The sequence below is a fragment of the Aquarana catesbeiana genome, linkage group LG05, assembly GCF_042186555.1.
Source record: "Aquarana catesbeiana isolate 2022-GZ linkage group LG05, ASM4218655v1, whole genome shotgun sequence".
Taxonomy (NCBI): domain Eukaryota; kingdom Metazoa; phylum Chordata; class Amphibia; order Anura; family Ranidae; genus Aquarana; species Aquarana catesbeiana.
Genome location: NC_133328.1, coordinates 40,137,787 through 40,161,449, shown reverse-complemented (window position 1 = coordinate 40,161,449; position 23,663 = coordinate 40,137,787). Strand labels below are relative to the sequence as shown.

Sequence of the window (23,663 nt, the reverse complement as noted above, 5' to 3'; positions counted from 1 at the left end):
AAGGTTAAAGTGTTACTAAACTCACAACAGTAAAATCAGTCAATATATGCAGTAAAGCATGCTTGTTATACTCACTGTGGAACCTAAGGGGTTAATCCTCCGCATTGTGTAAAAACGCTGCTTGATCCTGTATGCACAGATCATCCTCTTCCTCCACTGACTCCAAAATATGTCCGGATAAGACCGAGCATTTGGAGTCAGGCTGCACATGTGTTCAGCACTTCACATTTAGATTTCACCTCTCCATTGGTGTGTAGAAAATAAAATAAGGTACTGTGATTCACTAATTAAGTTACACACACACATAGAAAATAAAATAAGGTACTGTGATTCACTAACTTCACTAATTAAGTTATATATACGGTGTATGTGTGTGTATATACACACACACACACACACATACACCGTATATATAACTTAATTAGTGAAGTTAGTGAATCACAGTACCTTATTTTATTTTCTGCACACCAATGGAGAGGTGATATCGGGTTTACAGTGGGACACACCTGACATGTAAGCTAATGGCTAGAAGTTGGATATATTTTGGTGTTACAATTATCTTCCACAGCCCTTGGAAATTCCTGGTACTGTGGATGGGGGGGGGGGGGGGGGCGGGCGCATGTGACTTGATTAGGGATTAGATCCCACAGGTAATCTGGACTGCAGAATAGCACATCGAAGGTCAGTATCTTTCAAGAAAACCTGTTACTTTGCTCATTCAGAAATTAAAATGTTAATAGTAAGCAGTGTAATGAGAAGGCTGCTGAGCTTACATTCTAATGCTAAGGAAATTAGCCCTTCCCTACTTTGCGGTCTTCCAATATCACAGTCACTTGATAGGCAACAGTGGAAACCTAATCTGTTTCTAATGTTTGCTCTTAAAGTGTTACTAAACCCAGGACCCTGCGTTCACTATATCGGGACTCCCACAGTACAAAGAACGTGGAAATGTAATTATTTTAGTAAATATAAACTGTTAAATACCTTTTCATCAGCAGTATATAGCAGTCTTGTGACTTCTATCAGCGTATGGTTAAAGCTTGTAGGAGGAGTTTTCATTTTACTCTGACTGTCCTATGAGGCTGCAGGACCCCTGACCCTCTGTCTGGGCAATGTGGATTAGCCCTGTGATGATCACATACACCCTCCCAAAAAAAAAAACTTCTCTAGCAATACACACCAAACTGAGCATGTGCAGCTTGCCTCCAAGGCTCTGTTCTATTAGGAGATGTATTGGGAACAGTGGAAGAAGGGGAGGATCAGAGAAGACAGGATCAAACAGCATTTGTACACAATGAGGAGGATTAACCCTTTAGGTTCCACAGTGAGTATAAAAAACATGCTATACTGCATATACAGACTGATTTTACTGTTGTGGGTTTGATAACACTTTAAAATGTTATATTTAAATGGTTTTGCAGCAATACCAAATTTTCCCTGTAGGTGGTGCTGTGGTTGAAAACGGAAACTTCAGTATTCATTCACACCTTGTACTTTTGGGCTGTGTTTCTCAATGCAGTAGCAAGCTAAAATTAATTGTTTCTTGTTTTTTAATGCACACTACATGCCAATGAAGTGGTATGATTCCTGCCTTTTGAGAATCTGTTGCTATAAGGTTGCAAAGTGTTCATCCCTTAGGCCCCATTCACACCTGAGCGTTTTGTAGCTTGAAGTCTGAAGCTACAAAACTCTGGAGGGGAAAAAATCCATTATTCTCTACGGAGGTTATTCACATCTCCACTCCAAAACGCCTGAAGCTCAAACAAGTTCTGGAACTTTTTTTTAAGTTTTTTTTTTTTTAACTTTTTTTTTAAGGCAGATTTGGGCGTTTTTCTGCTTATTACATTGGTGACCTTTTGACCTGTACAAAATCGCACGACTTTCTGCCTGAAAACACTACGCTCAGGTGTGAATGTGGCCTTAGTGTTATTGATAGGTAGGATCTGTTTTACATGCCTATCTTAGGGTCATGTGAGGTGTCCTGTCTCAGGTGAAAACTCACTGTTACTGCTAACAGACCACTGACCTTTTCTTATGGAGTCACCCCTTCTCTAGCTGGACCAGTGAGGTGTCACTTTCTGCTTCTCCCTTGTTAGAGAGTGAAATTGTGCAGCATTCTGAGCTAGTGCGAAAGTAATTCTATTAGACTGAGTGTTTCTCTTTTCTGGGCGATTCTGCCTTTGGAAATGTTTTGTATCTCTAGTGACAGAATCATTGGACCGACATGGCCCTTGGAGTAGAATTCTAAGATTTATTTCTTTTTAATTGTTAGATTTCACCCTCTATAAAAAAAAAGAAAAAAAATGTTTTCAATCACTCTCTTGCCCCACTTTCTCTTCTGTCCAGTGCTAGCAGTCATTCTGCTCATTCCCTATGAGCCCTACCTATCCTTTACATGCCTACCCCCCAGGGAACACGTTATCACGCGTGCTGAACTCGCAGTACTCCAGGACTGAATTGTGCTCACACATCAATATGTGGGTTCCACTTAGCCCTGGAAGAAGGGAGAAGAACCACCTGACATCCCACCTGTCTATATAGAGGACTTTAAGATAAAGGGCATGTAATGGGCTATAAAAAAAAAAGGGGGTGGGGGGGTTACAGTTTGCAGTTTTGGGTGGAAGGCAGGTGACAAGTTACATGTCTGGAGTTCCCCTTTAAAATTACAGTGCACTCCAATGCTCTGTACACACGATAGGGTTTTCTGACAACAAATGTTCGATGGGAGCTTGTTGTAAGCTCCATCGGACATTTTCCGTCAGACAAAATTTGAGATCTGGATCTCAAATTTTCCGACAACAAAATCCGTTGTTGGAAATTCCGATCGTGTGTACACAATTCTGACGCACAAAATTCCACGCATGCTCAGAATCAAGCAGAAGAGCTGATGAACTTCATTTGTCTCAGCTCGTCGTACGTGTTCTTGACGTTCGGAATTTCCGACAACATTTGTGTGACTGTGTGTATGCAAGACAAGTTTGAGCCAACGTCCGTCGGAAATAAATCCAGGATTTTGTTGTCGGAAAATCCTATTGTGTGTTCAGGGCATAAGTGTGAAGTGCGGAACGCGACCATCCTCCAGTTTTCTTTACTCTGTTTTTCACATTCGTCCCTACAGCGATTTAATGTTCAGGGACTGCTGTCCCTCCCATTCTAAAACAATTAGCCCCACACCTGATTCTGGGAGAAAAGGACTGATTTGTGTAGGAAATAATGTTGTTGGTTTAAGAAAGGCAAATATTTGTGCAGGTAGTGAGGAGCAGAGAGTACGGATGTGTAGAGCAGAGAATGAAGTGTCCTCCGGATGTTCTAGGTCTCTGTAAGAAGCGTTGGGGTATCGGCCAGGAGACACGTCTGATTTGATCTCTGGATGTAGGTAATGATACGGCAGTGATGTGATTTGTTTGTAATATGCGGGTCTGACAGTCCTGGGGGGGGTGGGGGGTGGGGGCTAGTTTATATTTTCTGTGCTGAACGGTTTTCCTTCCAGGAAATAGATGGACATCTAGAGGATACAAGGAGGTGACCTCATTCTGCTCTGTATTTCTGGCATGATGTTACATTTTAACCTTCATCCACACTTCATTCTTTATTCCTTATATTCATCTGAGATCGCCTCACCTGCTGGAAGTTGTCCTTCGGCCTCATTCCCACTGACACTCTTGCGTTTAGCTTTTATATGATGGAGAAGTAATCTAATGGGGCGTACACACGGTCGGACTTTTCAGCTACAAAAGTCCGACAGCCTGTCCGACAGACTTTCGACGGACTTGCGGCGGACTTTCTAACGAACAGACTTGCCTACACACGATCACACAAAAGTCCGTCGAATTCTTACGTGATGACGTACACCGGACTAAAATAAGGAAGTTGATAGCCAGTAGCCAATAGCTGCCCTAGCGTGGGTTTTTGTCCGTCAGACTAGCATACAGACGAGCGGATTTTTCGACCGGACTCGAGTCCGTCGGAAAGATTTGAAGCATGTTTCAAATCTAAAGTCCGTCGGATTTGAGGCTGAAAAAGTCCGTTGAAAGTCCGGAGAAGCCCACACACGATCGGATTACCAGCCAGCTTTAGTCCGTCAGCGTCCGTTGGACTTTTGTAGACGAAAAGTCCGACCGTGTGTACGCGGCATAAGAGATAGGAAGCGCTTTCATTCTTACCTGATCACTTTTTCGCGAGTTCCTGCTATAAAACATTTAGGCACTTTTATATGTGTCTATTTGTGTTTTAGGTGTGAGTTTCTAACAGATCATGGCTGCACAGAATTCTTTTTTTTTTTTTTCATAAACACAGATAAACTTACCGCACTAATTTTCTGTTAAAAAGAAAAAAAAAACTTACCGCACCTTAATGCAGGTAAATGCTCAGTGAGAATGGCACCTTTAAAAACCACATATGTGTTTAATAATGTCCTCTAAATACATCTAAATGTAGGCTTGACTGTGCCAGTCTGCAGAAAAGGCATCACTTGACACTAAGACCCCTTTCACACTGAGGCGCTTTTCAGGCGCGTTCACACAAAAAAATCGCCTGAAAAGCTCCAGAAAACCTATTTTCATTAAAATCAATGAATGCTTTCACACTGGGGCAGTGCACTGGCAGGGTGGTGAAAAAACACCCCTCTCCATTGAAATGAATGGAAAGCTCTTTAAAAGCGCCTGAAAAGCTCTTCAAAAACGCCTGAAAAGCTCTTCAAAAGTGCTCAGTGTTTTACTGGTAGTTTACAAACGCCTCAGTGTGAAAGGGACCTAAAGCCCCCGGACACACGATCCCAAAATCGGACGACAGATCATCCGTTTTATTTTTGCATGCTAGTCGTATGTCGAACATGAAGAATTTACTAAAGTTACAAAAATTCTTGTACGACAGAATAAAAAATCTGATGTGATGTCATGTGTTATACTGTATATGTATTGTATTTTCAGATGACAACTGTACTGATTAAACGAAAATCGCACCATCTGGTATCGTACGAGAATAATTTTCGTGCTTGTCCGATCGGATAATTTTGGATAAACTGTCACGATCGGCTCTCGAAAGCTCTGTACTAACCATCTGATTAATGCACGATCGCTTTGAAAGCGCTATTTTTCGTACGATTTTTGGATCGTGTGTACGGGGGCCGTAAGGCTGCTTTATCACTGAGGAGTTTTTCAGATGCTTTTGTGTTAAGTAAATAAATAAATAAATAAAAAGTGTCTAAAAAGCTCAACAAAAATGGTTCCTTTTCAAATCAATGAATGTGTTCACAATGGGGTGGTTCACTTCCGTTGTGGCAAAAAACAAAAATCCTGCTTGCAGCATTTTTGGAACATGTTTTGGGGAGGTAAAAAAAAAATAAAATGCACCAAAACATACCTTTCCATTGAAAGCAAAGGAAAACTAGGCAAAAACGCACCCGCAATGTGTTTTTGGTGCAGTTTTTGAGTCACGTGTCCTTTAAAAACCACATTGCAAACACGGTAAAATTGTGGCAAAAACGCATATGCATCCAGGACTCTCCCTCTTCTGTCCAGGACTCTCCCTCCTGATTGGCAGAGACACAGCAGCAGCGCCATTAGCCTAGTGGCTGTCAATCAAAGTCATTTAGCCAATCATAGAGAGGGGGGAGGGCCAAACTGCAGCTCCCGGTCTGAATTTACACACTGAGCTGCAACTCAGGTGCCCCCATAGCAAGCTGCTTGCTGTGGGGGCAGCCAATAGGAGGGAGGGGCCAGGAGCACAGAAGAGGAACCCGAGAAGAGGAGGATCTGGTCTGCTCTGTGCAAATCCACTGCAACAGAGCAGGTAAGTATAACATGTTTTGTTTTTGTTTTTTTGTTTTTGTTTTTTAAAAACAAGACTTTACAATCACTTTAAGTTTAGTTAATAAAAAAAAAAAAAAAAAAAAAGGTTTTAAAAAATAGCACAAGGAACATTTAAAGTGATGTGACCCTTGGGCTGCAGAATTAGTTGAAGTTGTCCTCCTCCTATCCCTGTACCCTGCAGCTATCATCTTCCAGGGCCACGAAAGCCAAGGGACCTGTCATATTCTCTCATTCAGAGTGTTGTATATGTCTGCCATTTCTGCCCTCCCCCCTCCTCCTCCAATCATAGCTTCTATAAATGAAACACAACCTGTGAATGGAGGAAAATTCCCTTTGCTCTATTAATCCCCACAACACTGGAAGATTAGGATGGTGGGGGGGGGGGGGGGTGATCGAAGGATGGAAGATTTTAGCTCTGCAGCCATTAGCACAAGGGGTACATCACGTTGACTGTAAGTAATGTCCATTGTGCTGAGTTTTTAAAACATTTTTTAACCAAACTCGGGCTTTAAAGTTAAATTTCCACTTTTACAGCCAGATTGGGACAACATATACTTTTATAATTTGTTACACGTCCACATTCACATGCAAAAAAAGTAAAACAAAAATTGAAAAATTGCCGCTTTTTTACGTCTTAAAACATCCTACCTAGCTTTCTCCTTCTATGTAATGTTAAGTAGGAGGCTGGGGAGGTATGTTTACCACAATTAACCCTGTCTTTACTGAGCTGGCAGATCTTCATTATCAGCTGTAAACTAGATGTGCACACTGTCTGTCCTAACAAAGGGCTAAGAATCTTAAGATGTGGCTGGTACAAGGTGTGATAATGCTCTTAACAAAAAGCTAAACAAAAAACTGTCCCTCTGTCTGTCCCTTTATTTCACATTGAATGCTATTATGATGGATACAAGCTCCCTATAGATTCACTATGTATAAATCTGCTTCAAAGAAACAACCAGAAACATAAGAATTATTTTTTAACAAATTATTTTTTGGTGTGCTGCATGAATGGGAACTCAAAATAAACATTTAATGGGGTTTTCCCAAATTTTTACTGCAATGGTGGAAACACATTTTGACAGAACAAAAGGGAGCAAATAAAAGAAGTTCATTGTTAGGCTTTACCTAACCTTTAACATAACCTTTAAAGTCAACTTGTGCTTTTCATGTGAAGGGCAAAGCAGCAAACTCCCACCCTGCAGCATTCCATACTTGTCTACCCTTTGCTCCCCTGCAGCTTCCTTTGCCATTATCAGCGTTGTCACCCTATAACAGGAAGTGCTTGAAACAAGGACTTTCACTGCAGATTCACCAGGTATTATTTTAAAGAGGAGCTCCAGTCTCCCTCCCAAAAATCAAACAAACACTGTAGCTGCTGACTCTTCATATAAGGACACTTACCTGTCCAGGGATCTCGCGATGTTGGCACCCGAGCCGATTCTTCAGTCAGCCTCAGGTGCAGGCGCCGGTATTTTAGGTAAGGGAAACCGACTTTCCGGCTTTACAGCCGATTTCCTACTGCGCATATGCGAGTCGCGCTGCACTTTGTGAATGGTCCTGCAGTGTTCTTGGACCTCTGTGTGTCCCAGAAGGCTGTGGAGGGGAACGAGGAGGGTGGGATATCCTCATAGATCACTGAGGAGATCTGACCCTGAAGTGGGAGCGGGTATCTGTCAAAACCAGGTACCCGCACCCCCCAAAAAAGTACCAAATGTGGCAGTGGATGGGGGGGGGGCAAACAAGCGGAACTTCTCTTTTTGGGTGGAGCGCCACTTTAATGAAAGCTGCAGATGTCAAAATTAAAAACTACTTTTGGAATTATATATCAAAACATTTAGTATATTACATTTTAGTGATTGGGTTTAAAACAGATATAGATATAAGGCATGTTTCATATTGGTGCAGCTCCATGTCTAACCAAAAATTAAGCTGTGCTGCATTATTTAAGTGCCTACCCATTACCATTCTAAAAATAGGGAGGGGGCCTAATAGAAGTGAGTGATGGTATGAAGCCTAAATCCTGCAAGAAGTTTTAGGAGGAGATTTGAATAAACATGGAGTAGAGCTGCCCGATGGATAAAATGAGAATCACAATTTTTTTTTGCCTATAATAAAGATCACGATTCTAAAGAACTTTTTTATTTTAAAGATTCACAACCCCTGAACATTAGGTTATCAAACAAGATAAAATAAGACATGCTAGTGTTTATCAATCAAATTTAAAGAAATGTAATGAAAAATAATGTAATGGATAATTTAAAATATATTAGGGTCATATTTTTTAGTACTCGCCGATACTAATTACCGATACCTACCGTAACTTTTTCTTTACAATTCAGCTGTTAGCAATAGTACAAAGCATGGAAAAGTTTATTTTACAAATTACAAATTTTTTTTTTTTTTTTTTGATTTTGTGCTTTTTTCAATGTGAAACATGTAAATATATGTTAAAGGTGTGAAAATATTAAAGGGGTTGTAAACACTCAAGGTTTTTCACCTTAATGCATTAAGGTGAAAAACATCCTGTGACGCAGCTGCCACCCAGAGCCCCCCTTTTATTACCTGAACCCGGTCTTTTCAGCGTTGGAGACGAGCACACCAGCTCCAGCCGCTGTCTTGGGTCCTGACTGGATAGATTGATAGCAGCCATTGGCTCCTGCTGCTGTCAATCAAATCCAATGACTCGGGGAGCCGCGGCTGAGTCCTGCTGTCTGTGTCAATGGACGCAGTAACAGGACACGGGAGCGCGCCCGCACAAGTGCCCCGAGGGAGAGAGGCTCTCCAAGGGGGCACTCGAGAAGAGGAGGAGCCAGGATCACCGCTGAGGGACCCCAAAAGAGGAGGATCGGGGCCACTCTGTACAAATCCAACTGCACAGAGGAGGTCAGTATGACATGTTTTTTTTTTTTTAATTTGTTTTTTTAAAACAAACCTTTACATATCCTTTTAATGAACAAAGCAAACAAACAAAGTTTTAATTATTAATAGTTTATAAAAATAGAAGTAAATAAAAAAAACAATTCACAAGAAAAAATTAAATGGAGAAGGAGAAAAAGGAGTTAATAAGGCTGATTAGAGTAAATTGAGAGTTAATAAGGGGAACAATTTATTTAAAACCCCCCAAAAAAACTGCTTTAAACTGACTTCATTTACAAACCGAAGTTCATCCCTTTGATCTGTAAATGAACAGAAAGATACAATGTTTCTTTTTATTTCACTTTCAGCACTGAGCAATGTTGTTGATAAACAATTCCGGCTGCTTTTTTTATTTTTTTGACAGCTGTGAGCAGGAAAATTCTCTGCACTTGTTAAATGAATTGTGGAAATGGTGGATTAAGGTGGCGTGGTGGGTTGAATCGAGATCACGATCTTTGAACGATTAATCATGCAGCTCTAATATGGAGGCATAGCAGACATCCCTTTTTATTGCTGTCTTTCTTGCAGGAACATAACCAGAGCACTGTAATGGGTGCCGAGGCTACCAAATATAAGCAAATGTATGAGGAGCGGGTTGAGGAAATGAGGCAAGAGCTGGTGAGACAGGAACAGGAATACCAGCAGTCTGCGGAGGCTCTGAGACTGGCACATGCCGCACAGCTGGAGAGACAAATGTACGACCAGGAACAGCTGCTCTCTGAGGTGCACAGTCTGAGGGCACAGCTAGCAGAGGTAAGAACTTATGTCAGAGATTAATTATGTACAGTTATCTAACAATGTGTCCGATTTACAGAATAATCGAACATTGTGGAAGTCTTCAAATTTCAACATTTAGGGCAAAGTGACAGGTTCTCTTGATGTGCACCCCTAATCTCTCCCCCTCTTCCCTTGGTTATGACCTTCACCAATCAGCCCTTCTGTTAAAACCCCTAAGAAATACCTAGTGCTTCAATTTAAGGGAGAGCATGTGGCCTTCTTGTTCCTGAACCGCCAGTCTCCAGGCCCACACACTGTCACATGAGTGAGGCAACAAGCTCTGGCATGGAGTATACACAGGGTTTAGTCTCCCAACTTCAAAAGAAGGATGGAGTTGTGGGTGAGCATGGCAACGTGGACGCATACAGACACGGGGCGGATGCCATTGTCAACGACTACCTGGTTGATCCTGCCAGTAGTAGCATATGCTTGTATCAAAGATTAGACCATGCAGGTGTAAGTACTTGTGGTCGGTACAGTGAAACTGCAAATGGCTCATTAAAGATAAGTTCACCTTTTGGAACATGTTGTCAGAGATCAAGAGAATGTAATGCAGAGAATTCTGCCTTACAAAGTACTGAACTGTGAGTAGTTTATACCGCAAATTTCAGAGTTCAAGGATAACTTTACCCTAAAGGGGAAGTTCTGCTTTATGCCCCACCCCTTTTATTTTTTGCACTTTTTTTGGGGAGGGGGTAGAGGGTACCTGTACCCACTACCGCTTCCAAGTGGATCGCCGCGGCGGATCCACCAGAAGTTCTCCTATCCCCTGTCCACAGCCTTCTGGGTTTTCACTAAGGATGAGCTCAGGTGTGTTCACAACTGCACGTGCAGTGCCCGCCAGGAAGTTGGCAATGCAGAGCGCTAATCACAGGCAATGAGACATTTTCCGATCTCTGCAGCCGCGGATCGGGAAAATGTCTCACTGCTTGTGATGAGCGCTCTGCAGTGCCGAGTTCCTGGCGGGCTTTGCACGTACGGTTGCGAACATGCCTGAGCTCATCCTTAGTTGTCACAGGTCCCAGAAGGCTGCGGGACCATTCATAATGTGCAGTGCGGCATGCGCAGTCTGCAGCGGGCTGTGAAATTTCAAGGAATCGCAGCCAACTGCCCACAGCGAACATGCCAGAGCCGGGGACCCGATGACCGGCGAAGAGCTGGTTCAGGTGAGGACGGCACTAAACCCCTGGACAGGTACAGTAAGTGCCCTTTTATTAAAAGTCAAGAGCCACAGTATTGTAGCTGCTGACTTTTAGTTTCTTTTTTTCAAACAGACTGAAGAACTGCTTTCAGTAGTTTGTAATGGAGAGAATCCTTTCTTACAAACTACTGCGCTCTGAAATTTGCATTGCCAATTACTGAAGTCTACATTAAAAACTACAGAACTCTGAACACAGCGTTCAGTCGTTTCTAGCACAGAAAAGTCTACCTTACTAACTACTGAACTGTGCGCTACAAAACCCTAAACTCTGAACTGTGCGTTCAGAGTTCAGTAGATATAAACACAGAGTTCACAGATTGGTAGCAACCACTACATTATTACAGGACATGTCTCTCTTATTTTTTTTTTCTTTGCTCTGAATAGACATGACAAAATCTCTTTAAAGGGATGTCCTTTTACCATGTTTAAAAAAAAAAAAAAAAAAATGTAGTAAGTATAACCATTTACTACCGCTAAATGTTTTAATACATTGGAGTGGTGGAGTGTCATTTACACACACACACACACACACACACACACACTTATTAAATGGCAGTGGCTCTGTATTCTGTGATTGCTGTGATGAACAATCACAACGGTAAAAACACTCTACTGTTTACATTTGAGAGCCCTCCTTTTCCTCTCTCAAAGAAAGAAAGGAATGAAGGAGTATGTATCAATAAAGATTAAATGAATGAAGTGATCATAGGTAATAGCAGATTCAAGGTGTGAGGGGGGGTTTACTTGATTGTGGGATTTTTTTTTTTAACCTTAAAGCGGAGTTCCACCCTCCAAAAAGTTGGAGCTGCTGACTTTTAATAAGGACACTTACCTGTCCAGGGAGCCCGAGATGTCGCACAAGTCCCAGAAGGTAGCGGGGGGGGGGGGGGGAGGAGGGGCAGAGCCAGAAGAGGAAATGAGGTACCTCAGCAGGGATCTGGGATGGAAGTTCACCTTTTTACTACTAAGGTAAGAAAAAAAAATTGTCCAAAAACGTGGGGTGGAGGGGGTGGTCTTTTGTTTAAGGCCAAGTACTAAAGTTGGGTGGAACTCCGCTTTAGGATATGCCCAGTCCCTATAGAAGTTGCATTAAATTCGCACCTGTCAAAACACAAAATCGCACTGTGAAATCGCATTAGTTTGCACCGCATCAGTGTGAACCGAGCCTTAAACATGTGTGGCAGCTTCTTCGTTAGGCTACAGTCACAAGGGAGAGATATATAGCAGCTCAGTTATGCTGCTACACTTGTTAGAGGTAGCAGTTGATTAGTAAACAGGTGGAACAAATGGCCTCCTACAGAGTAAGCCACACACGTAGTATACATTTACATATTGCGGCAATCAAGATGTAACTGGAGCATAATGTGAGTGATTGAATGCTACATAATCGCTTTAGCCCCCTTATGTTAACCATCTGATTGAACAGTTCTTCCCAGAATCAGAGAATATGATTGGATCTATGAATCATCGAAGAGACACACATTGTGTCATCGATTTTAATTGATATTATTATGATCAGTCTGGATGTAAATTCCAATCATAGGAATGTAGATACATCAACATGCTATCGCTAAGTGTATGACGTATCAAACAAACTTTAACTTTTTGATTTTCCGATCAGACTTTACATTTATCAACAGTATGATTGTGATTAACAAATCGCTCTATATATGGCCAACATTGAGTTTGTGATGTGTCCTATCTCTCTGTTTGTTCTTTCTTTCTTTTTTCTTTTTCTTTCTATTTTCTCTTTATTTCTCTTTTTTCCTTTCCTTTCCCTTCCTCATTGTGTCCCATTTCACTGTACGGTCTTCGTAAGAGTGAAGAATCCATGTGAAAACCCCTAAACAATGTTAAAAAAAATGGCTGGTATGTTAACCTTTGCCCTCTGGTTCTACCGTCCTACAAACTAGACATAGGCTGTAGCTCTCCACATCCTACACTAACTCTCCAGAAAGAAAGAAAAAGGTGGGAGGGATATTTCGGTGTTCACTTTCCAAGATATCAATTATTTATCAGCGAAGTGAAATGAGTTTAATTTGTTCAGAATGCCTCGGTGATCAGCGAAAACCAGGCCATAGAGAGGGAGAAGCTTCTGCTGGAAGAACTGGAGTCCATGAAGCAGACGTGTGCTGAAGTCACGGGGAGGACACGGGATTGTATCCTGCAGGATAGCAGTTCTCAGACACAGGTATAGTCATGTCAGGATGCTGTGCACCGAGCTATGTAATGCAACTCTGCCTGGACACTGTTGACTTTTCCTTTTGAGTATCAAATGATATCTGCTGATAGCAGTAGGAGGAGGGCGGGTTTTCCCCGTTGATAGGACAGATTGGCTCCTGTCTATGGTTACCGAAGTGTTGTCAGGAGTTGTCTGTCTCAGCAAAGTCACTCCAAGCTAATGGCATATTGTTTTGTATTTACATGAAGGCAGATCTGCCTTCGGATTTTTGTCCTTGTCTCATGGTTTTATTTTTAATGAACAAATAGCATAAGAGGACGTTGTGTGCAATACCGCCTCTCTGTTATAAGAGGAAAACAGAAGGTCGCACTTTATTCTTATGTCTGCACCGGAATGACAGGATTCTTATCTCTTTTGTCTTCTTTACCTTTGCAAAAACTCACACAGCATGAACCAGTTGCTGATCCCGAGAATAGAGAGCAAGCGTTAGAATGTGGACAAGAAGAGAAGGGATTGGAGGAGAGCAAGACTGTCACGGAGGACCCCAGCAGTGAGAGGTAAGGGTATTCATTGAATGATTCCTTCTGATACAGGGTTTCATTGTAAGTGTATCAATGTCTCTCAGGGTGGATTTGTTTTAAAGTGAAACTAAAGGTCATTTTTTTTTTCTTTTTAAATAACAAGCATGTCATACTTGCCTCCACTGTGCAGCTCGTTTTGCACACAGTGGCCCCCGATCCTGGTCTTCTGGGGTCCCTCGGCGGCTGTCTCGGCTCCTCCCTGCATCGGATAACCCCCTGGGAGAAGCATTCTCCCGGGGGGGGGGTTACCTTGCGGCACGCTCCCGAGTCCAGCATTCAGCGTCCATAGACGGCGAATGCAGGACTCTGCCCTGCCCCCCCGCGTCATTGGATTTGATTGACAACAGCGGGAGCCAATGGCTGCACTGCTATCAATCTATCCAATCAACAGCCGAGAACCCCTAGCAGAAAGGCGTCCCCGTGGGACAAGTTCGAGGGTTCAGGTAATTAAAACAAGTGGGGGGGGTGTGGGGGCTGGGGGCCGGTCAATGACAGGTGTTTTTTCACTTTAATGCATAGGATGCATTAAGGCATGGGTGCTCAACCTGTGGCCCTCCAGCTGTTGCACAACTATAAGTCCCATGAGGCATTGCAAGCTGCTGACAGTTACAAGCATGACTCCCAAAGGCAGAGGCATGATGGGAGCTGTAGTTCTGTCACAGCTGGAGGGCCACAGTTTGAGCACCCATGCATTAAGGTGGAAAAACACTTACCTTTACAACCCCTTTAAATCACTAGTAAAAAGGCTTGATTTAAATAATAATTTTTAAAGAGTAACTGTCATCTCTGTCCTCTGCTCCTCCTTTGACCCGCTGTTGGCTCACCGACAGTCCCATTCACTTTAATGGGACGGCTGGTGATGCAGCATTGACACAACAAGGTGAGGAACGGCGGCAGAAGGTGAGTGGATGCCCGCTAACAGGCGCTGCCATGATGGATCTGAAATGACAGGTGCTCTTTAAATGTAAGGACTCATTCTTGCTGGTAGTTAGAATCTTTAATATTTGCAAAAAAAATGAAGGTTTCCTATTTAGAATAATAAGCTGTCAGGTTAGTAAATATTCCCAAACTGGGTCTCTTTTACAGCCTGCTACTATTTTGCTCCTCAAGGGAGGAATAAAGCACTTCAAGCTATGTACAGAAAGATCACAAGGTTTATAAGCTGCTTAGAAGGTTTTACTTTCATTTTTACGGCTTGCCCTTCCACCTCACACTTAGAGCCTGATACAGATACATTTCTCTTCAAACAATCATACAGTTTGTAGTGTACATAGATTTGCAAAACAGTGGAGTAAAGGGAATATTCCTGAACTTTGTTTTATCCCATGGTTACTGTGAAATTGTGTGAATGCATCAATGCAGTGCATGTTATCTCAGCTTTCAGAGCTTGGATTCATTGAATGAGTTTACCAAAAATTTAAATATTGCAGACTATACAGCCTCCTGCTACATAACTATGCTCTATTTCATGCTGAATAAACTATTAATGTATCTTAAATAGAAAACTATCTTTTAGATAGAGTTTTACTCCAAAGGCATTTTATTAAAATAAATTGGGTAAAAATAAAAATCAGATTTAAAAAAAAAAATGTTTTTTTCAATCATAGATTTTTATCCACCCTGATGTCTCTACTTCACTACTGTGAAATATTATTTGCAAGGCAAAGATGTCATTAATTTTTAGCTTCTATTTGGAAGCTAGCAGTGGCATCCTGTAAAATTGAACTTGTTTGGAGATCACTCTGATAAAACATATCTTAAAGCCCAATTGAAGTTTAGATCCGCTAAATACACTCCAGATGCATCAAAACAAAACGTGTGCAGAGTTGCAGCTTGTTTTCTTCTAAAGCAATCACAGCCGGAGTAGAAAAGTCTATCCCCTGCCAGCATGCTGCAGAGTGGAAGCCTTCTCTGTGAGGAATTGCAGAGGACCAATGCTCCCCCTACTGAGTCAGATCTAGAGCTCTCCAATCAGGAAAGCTCATGCTCCCTGTTTATTGGAGACCCCTGACTCAGAAAGGGGGGTGTTGGACATCTGCAATGAGACCACTGCTTCCACACGGAGAGCAAAGGTCCAACTCTGCAGCATGTTGACAGGGGACGGTCTTTTCTACTCGGGCTGATTTTTTTATTTTCTTTTTTAAGGCTTTGCACACTTTTTTTTTTTTTATGCACCTGGAATGTGTTCAGCTGTATTAAACTGAAGATTTAATTGGGCTTCATTTTGGGTAGTAATAATGTCACACTGGTAAAATATAACTTACCTGTAAAGTGTCCATTTAGAGACCAGTACTTGAGATGTTGTGAAGCTTTTAAAAAAAAAAAAAAAATAGAAATAACAAACATGCCTATACTGTCTGGTTCCCTGGGGGCACCCGTGCGTGCTCGCTCCCAAGCCACGCTGCTCCGTTGATTGACAGAGACAGCGGGACTCGGCCCCGCTCCCCACTCCTGTGTCACCGGATTTGATTGATACTCTTCACTTCTGACAGATTGATACCAGTGGGAAGCCAAATCCCGCTGCTATCAATCTGTCATAAGTGAAGAGAGACAGCGACAGCAGCCTCTGCGCTCGTTCACATCGCTGGATTGGATGTTCTCAGGTAAGGAAAAGGGGGGGGCAGCTGCAGCACAGAAAGTTTTTCACCTGTAATACATTAAGGTGAAAAGCCTTAAGGCTTTAGAACCACTTTAAAACGTACGTTTACCTTCGGAACATGTTGCATGTTCCACACTTTTTTTTTTTTTTTTTAACATGTTCCACCCATTTTTAGGGTAGAACATGTAACATGTTCCAGCATCTGCAGCCACTCGCCCCCCCCCCCCCCTTATATCTCTCCTCCCTTTGACAGTGGGTGGGGGATCTTCTCCCCCTACCTGCTGTCACAATTTGAAAATAACACGGCCGTGCAGGGCTTCGCCCCCACATGGCTGCGTCATTCATTCACAGTTTTCTGTGAAGGAATGTCTACAAGTTCCATCAGCCGTTGCGGCTGAAGGCTTGTAGTTCTCAATGAACTGTGAGGGTGCTGGTGAGTGCTCTCTGATCTTCCTGCTCTTGAGTAACTGCCTGCCCACACAAGGCATGGGCAGACAGCTATCTTGAGAGTCTGCAGGAGCTCCATCGCGGGTGCAATGCCCTGCAGACTCTTTAGGAAGAAAATAATAAATGCACATTCTTTTACCTGCAAAAAAATGTGCTATTATTATTATTATTATTATTATTATTGTTATTGTTATTATTATTATTTTTTAAAAGTGAACTTATCCTTTAATTTCTTCAAATGTGACTCATGTCTGTATTGTGTGTCACGTCTATATTGTTTTTTTGTAATTGTAGCCTAGTAGTTTTACACTTCTAAAATCCACCCTCCGTTTTTAGTGTAGCGACGTCACAGCTGTAGGAATAGGACGTGTTTGGGAAAATTCATATATGGTTGTTTGTAGTAGTGGTATGCATGGTTTGATTCACATAATTCATTTTGAAAGTGAAAGGGGACATCTGATTGGTTGCAATGTATGTAAGATTGTATATGAAAATATCCATTACTTTAGCTGCCTGAAGCTTTGTTGTTGGTGTTCTGGGTCAAAGAACCTTTCTGTGTCCCGGGATTACCTTGTGTTTTGTGACAGGCAGTGCATGGTTTCTGCTGTGCCCTTCAGAACTGCAGGTCTGCTTGTTTCTTAGCTGGAGTATTACAAGACTGTAAGATATAAGCTGCCCAGTCATTACTCCTATAGTAAAAGCTGAGACCTGTGGGGTTATTATTCCGGAAGATCTAACACCTGCCATGTTCTGTTTCTTGACTTATCGTCAGGCTATGTCTGTCACGTCTGTCCCACGTGTGTGTAGAATTACAACATTTGTCTTTTCTCCTTTTGTTTCCTGGAGAAACCTGAAATGTGAGCTCTGTTGTCCGGTGGCAATTTATAATTTAAATGTCATCACTTAAAGTAAAACAAAAATGCGAGGTCAACGTAAGTTTCCAAGGACAGGTAGCAAAAGGTGTCGGCATGTGTTTAGTTCCAAATTATACTTCATCTGTGCCCCAGGCACTAACAAAGGCATGCGTTTACAGTCATTAACTTATTGCAGTCAAATTTGTTGTCCCTGAAGTTGATGCATTAAAAGCAGAAAAATGGGCATCGCAGTTTGTTGTTTATGGGGCTACATAGCCACAGACTGGTCGGGATGCCCATACTGACCCGTGTCCACAACCAAAAGCACCTACAATGGGCACGTGAGCATTAGAACTGAACTGCAGAGCAATGGAAGATGGTGGCCTGGTCTGATGAATAACGTTTTCTTTTACATCATGTGGATGGCCGGTGGTGTGGGTCACTTACCTGGGGAAGAGATGGTACTAGGATGCATTATGGGAAGAAGGCAAGCCGGCGGAGGGTGTGTGATGCTTTGGGCAATGTTCTCCTGTGAAAGCCTTGGGTTCTGCCATTCATGTGGATGTTGCTTTGACACGTTCCACCTACCTAATCTTTGTTGCTGATCAAGTACACCCCTTCATGGAAAATTCCCTGATGGCAGTGACCTCTTTTAGAAGGATAAGGCACCCTATACCACACTGCAAAAATGCTTCAAGAATGGTTTGAGGAACACAACAAGGAGTTCCAGGTGTTGACTTGGTCTTCAAAACACATTGGCTTTTTTTGGCTATGAATCCATTTTATCGTTAAATTACATTGAACTCTTGGATATTTGTTTGGCACTCTCATTGAATTAAATGTAAGCAATAAAATCCCGACAGGTTCTAATCCTATCAAAAATTAAAAAAAAATATATATATATCTAGAGAAGTTTTTATTAGCAGATTAACACAGTTTGAAAGCATGAGGGCAGTTCTGGTTTTACTTATTATTGAGCCCAGCATGTTTTTCAAACATAATGTCATGTATTCTGCCACTCAGGGAGCTGTAAAAGATAATCTCAAACCGATTCAACCACAAGTGTACTGCAGCCCAAAGAAGATTGGGAGGTTTTATGTTCCCCTGTCTACTCAAGAGATGTGCATAGAAAACATCCTGCACTGTATACAAATGTACCAATGTCATGCTTATTTTAGTTCTGGGTTGGTGAATCTAAGAAATTTCACTTTTTTACTTGTCACTGCACAACCGGAGTGTACAATATACAGGCTGTCTCAAAGAAGATGTATGGGCTATGTAAATAAACATACATACTCACCTGTATCACTGTGATGCTGTAGCTGTTCCCCACTAGCTGTAAAGGCTGGTAGACACGATGAGAATATTGGAGAATGATCCTCCCTTTTTTTTTTTTTTTTGCATGCTAGTCTCATATCAAAAATGAAGAGGTTACTCAACTTATGAAAATTCTCGCACGACAGAATACAACTTACGAAATTATGTCATGTATTGTATTTGTATAGTATTTTTGGACGAATACTGTACTGATTAATAAAAATCGTATGAACTGTTATCCTACGAGAAAAATGTTTGTGTTTGTCCCATTGGATTATTTCGGATGAACTGTCGTTATTGGCTCTCGAAAACGGTTTACGAACGATCACCTTATCGTACGAATGAATCAAAAGCGATATTTTTCGTACAATTTTTCTGATCGTGTGTACTGGTCTTAAAGTAGTTGTAAAGCTACTTTGTAAAGTACACGCAATCCCCTCTGTTAAAAATGGTCCTATGCTCCAGTGTATGTTCTTTGTAAAAAAAAGATGCCTATTTATACCTTATTTCAGAGCGCTGCACCGCGCTCACGTGACTCCTCGCTGCTCTCTCTCCCGATCTGACATCTACAGCAGGAGGGGCTGAGAATCACCTGCTGAATCACCCGCTGATGTCAGCTGGGAGGAGGGGAGGAGAGGAAGAGAGCAGCGAGGATAAAAATGAGCGCCAAGCAGCGCTCTGAAATAAGGTAAAAATGGGCATTTTTTTTTTACAAAGAACATACACTGGAGCATAGGACGTTTTCTAACGGGGGGGATTGCATGTACGTTATACAGTAATTTCAGCAGTAGAAGGGGAGGGGCAGGAACCATCGCCAGATGACAGGTAGGAGAAGGGGCCAAATTTCACAGCACAAGCACTGTGCTGTATAACATGCTTTAAAGCAACCATATCCAATTTTTAAAAATTTTTTTGTGGGGGGGGTGGTTACAAACGCTTTAAGACAGAGAACTGAGGGATCACATGACTGCTGATCGGTCTTCTCTGAGCTGAGATTGGTGACTTCAGTATCTAATTTATGCTGCTGGTGTTACTTGAAGGTGGAAATGTTATATCGCATTATGTGGACTTGCTCGGGCATCTCACTTTACTGGGAGAATGTTAATACATTTCTCGTAAATCTAGTTAACTCTCCCATTTCATTGTAACCTCTTACGCACCTCCTGGGCTGGCCAATTAAAGGTGTAACTCAAACCATGAGTAAATTGTCAACTCATATTCTCATGACTGAGATGTTTGATCACCACTAAGTGGAAATGTTCAAACCCGCCTCCTTTGGAAGACTTGAAAAATTGGGCTAGAGAGGTACGTCACATGGAATATCTACAGCTGGAGTAAGAAATACGGTGGATAAATTTGATTCTATTTGATACTATTTGATACATGTGGTATACAGTTCATCCGGAAAGTATTCACAGTGCTTCACTTTTTCCATATTTTGTTATGTTACAGCCTTATTCCAAAATGGATTAAATTCATTATTTTCCTCAAAATTCTTCAAACAATACCCCATAATGACAACGTGAAAGTTTGTTTTAAATCTTTGCAAATTTATTAAAAATGAAAAAAAAAATCCCATGTACATAAGTATTCACAGACTTTGCTCAATACTTTGGCACCAATTACAGCCTCAAGCCTTTTTGAATATGATGCTACAAGCTTGGCACACCTATTTTTGGGCCGTTTCTCTCATTCTTCTTTGCAGGACCTCTAAACTCCATCAGTGTTGTCTCTGTACATTGCTTCATTCATCTTCCCCTCAATCCTGACTAGTCTCCTAGTTCCTGCCGCTGAAAAACATTCCCACAGCATTTTGCTGCCACCACCATGCTTCACTGTAGGGATGGTATTGTCTAGGTAAAGAGCGGTGCCTGGTTTCCTCCAGACATGACGCTTGCCATTCAGGCCAAAGAGTTCAATCTTTGTTTCATCTGACCAGAGAATTTTGTTTCTCATGGTCTGAGAGTCCTTCAGGTGCCTTTTGGCAAACTCCAGGTGGACTGTCATGTGCCTTTTACTGAGGGGTGACTTTCTCTGGCCTCTCTACCATACAGGCCTGATTGGTGGAGTGCTGCAGAGATGGTTGTTCTTCTGGAAGGTTCTCCTCTCTCCACAGAGAAGTGCTGGAGCTCTATCAGAGTGACCATCGGGTTCTTGACCACCTCCCTGACTAAGGCCCTTCTCCCCCAATCAATCAGTCTGGCCGTGCAGTCCGCTCAAGGAAAAGTCATGGTGGTTCCAAACTTCTTCCATTTATGGATGATAGAGGCCACTGTGCTCATTGGGACCTTCAATGCTGCAGAATCTTTTCTGTACCCTTCCCCAGATCTGTGCCTCAATACAATCCTGTCTCGGAGGTCTACAGACAATTCCTTGGACTTCATGGCTTGGGTTGTGCTCTGACATGCACTGTTAACTGTGGGACGTTATATAGACAGATGTGTGCCTTTCCAAATCATGTCCAATCAACTGAATTTACCACAGATGGACTCCAATCAAGTTGTAGAAACATCTCAAGGATGGTCAGTGAAAACAGGATGTAATAAATAAAAAATAAATAAATTCAGGAATTCAGTAACCAGAGTGGAATCAATGGAATAATGAGAAGGAAAGCAGAGCCAGGCCCTGTTGAAAGGAGAGAGGACATGGAAGAACCCAACATTTTGAGGTGTGGGAATCCCCTTTCTCAAGAACGTCCTGCCTCTTATCTGAGAAAGTTGCTTGTTTACAGGCCACGTACAGTGTGACCGGGACCGGCGGACTCGATGCCTGCCGGTCTCCCGGCGATCGTGTCACGGAGCCTCAGAACGGTTAAGTGCCTATGTAAACAAGGCATTTCCCCGTTCTGGCTTGCGTCATGACAGAGATCACTGCTCCTTGTCATCGGGAGCAGTGATTGCTGTCATGTGATTTAAAGCCCATCCCCTACAGTTAGAATCACTCCCTAGGACACACTTAACCCCTTCATCGCCCCCTAGTGGTTAACCCCATTCACTGCCAGTGTCATATACACAGTAATCAGGGCAATTTTATAGCACTGATCGCTCTGTATAAATGACAATGGTCCCAAAATAGTGTCAGAAGTGTCCGATGTGTCCGCCATAATGTCGCAGTCCCGATAACAATCTCAGATCACCGCCATTACTAATAAAAAAAAAAAAAAAAGCCATAAAACCCCTATTTTGTAGACACTATAACTTTTGCGCAAACCAATCAATATACACTTATTGCGTTATTTTTTTACCAAAAATATGTAGAATACATATTGGCATAAACTGAGGAAAAACAATAGTTTTTTTTATATATTTTTGGGGGATATTTATTATAGCAAAAAGTAAAAAATAATGCTTTTTTTTTTTCAAAATTGACGCTCTTTTCTTGTTTATAGCGCAAAAAATAAAAACCGCAGAGGTGATCAAATACCACCAAAAGAAAGCTCTGTTTGTGGGAAAAAAGGACATCAATTTTGTTTGGGTGCAACGTCGCACAACCGCTCAATTGTCAGTTAAAGCGATGCAGTGCCGAATCGCAAAAAGTGCTCTGGTCAGGAAGGGGGTAAAATCTTCCGGGGCTGAAGCGGTTAAAATAAAAGCTAACTGGGGAAAAAAGATTTTTTTTTTTTCCCCTCATCATCCATATGGTTATCTAGATGCTCAGTCCACATTCCTATCAAAGCTGCTGTAAGTAAATGAAATACGGATTAGGCCAATGTGAGAGTACATCTGTTTTCAGTGAAAACCAGCCAGAGCTCTTGCTTTAAAGACCCATTCACATTGGAGGTCAGTCTTCCTAAAGCTGTTGCACACATATTGTGAAAATGTTGATCCTGCATACAATCTTTATATGCAGAGCAGTGCACAGAGTATATGTGTTTGTGTGTTGCAGTGCACTCTGATGCAGGTATGATGCAGTACACTATATGTGTGATGGGGTGGAAAAAAGTTTTATTGAATCAAACTTCTTGCATTTCAAAAAAACAACAAACAAAAATTTCCTGCTTACTTGCCAGCCAGCCTGCAATAAACTATCCTGTCCAATAGTTCACGTTAAAACAAGGGGCTTCATTTGTACACATTTGCAAATACATGGGAATTTTTGTTGTATTTTGAAATGCGTTGCCCTTCCATGTGCTCCCTGCTGCATAGGCCAGTTACAGATTGGGGTGGTTGCCATTTGTTTGTAAACTTCTTGCATTGAAATGGGCTGTAGTAACAAGGGTCATGAGTTACAACATACTCTTCAGTGTGAATGAGCCCTTGTATGTAGGTTTCAAATGGTGTATCCCCTTACCACAGATTTTTTTTTTGTGTCTTTTGAGACTTCTGTTTTGAAAATTTTCAGGAAAAGCTTGCTTGCTGCCTACATAACGCATGTTTGCCTGCCCATGGACGACCGAGGTTTCTCTGCTGAGAGCAAGCTCACTGTGTGCGCCCAACACCGTGACAGAGCTGCCATAGACTGCTCTGGCAGGTTCCATATTTGTATAAAAAGATTAACGAGTTTTTGAAAAAAGGTAAAAAGACCTGTCGTATTTGTTTTTTTAGGTTCCTATTTATATTGTCTTTTTTTCTACATTTTTACCTCCAGGAAAAGCCTAAGGAGGGTAAATAAACGCCTTCTGAAGATTCTGCTGGAAATCGTGAAGACAACAGGGGCGGTAGAGGAGACTATAGGGAGACATGTTGTTGGACTGCTGGATAAATCAGGCCGGAGACCGTCCACGTCCAAGGTGTTTGTCTGGAACCTGGAACAAGGAGACCTACACTCCACATCTGCTGGGACAGTCACTGTCTCCGGTAAGGCTTACAGACTACATTTGTAACCGTGGTTTCACAGAAACATATTTTGCAACTTATCATTTAAAAAATTAGCTGCTTCCATCAGAACCTAATCACATTTTTTGTTTCAATGGGAGATTTCCACTCCTGTTCCAGTGAAAACTGGCCAACTTTAAATTTCTAATCAGATCTACAAGGAGT

General features: G+C 41.9%; 1 protein-coding gene across 7 annotated transcripts in view; it reads left to right on the top strand.

Moving 5' to 3' along the window:
* Positions 1–23,663, top strand: part of AKAP9 (A-kinase anchoring protein 9) — a 377,557-nt gene that overhangs the window by 138,097 nt on the left and 215,797 nt on the right. For 6 of the 7 annotated variants that reach the window (XM_073629643.1, XM_073629641.1, XM_073629642.1 and 3 more), the window contains 4 exons: positions 9,255–9,479; positions 12,752–12,895; positions 13,334–13,443; positions 23,272–23,480. In XM_073629643.1, coding sequence (XP_073485744.1) covers positions 9,255–9,479; positions 12,752–12,895; positions 13,334–13,443; positions 23,272–23,480 — 688 coding nt within the window. The remainder of the gene's footprint in view (positions 1–9,254; positions 9,480–12,751; positions 12,896–13,333; positions 13,444–23,271; positions 23,481–23,663) is intronic. The other variant, XM_073629644.1, reaches the window with a different exon arrangement.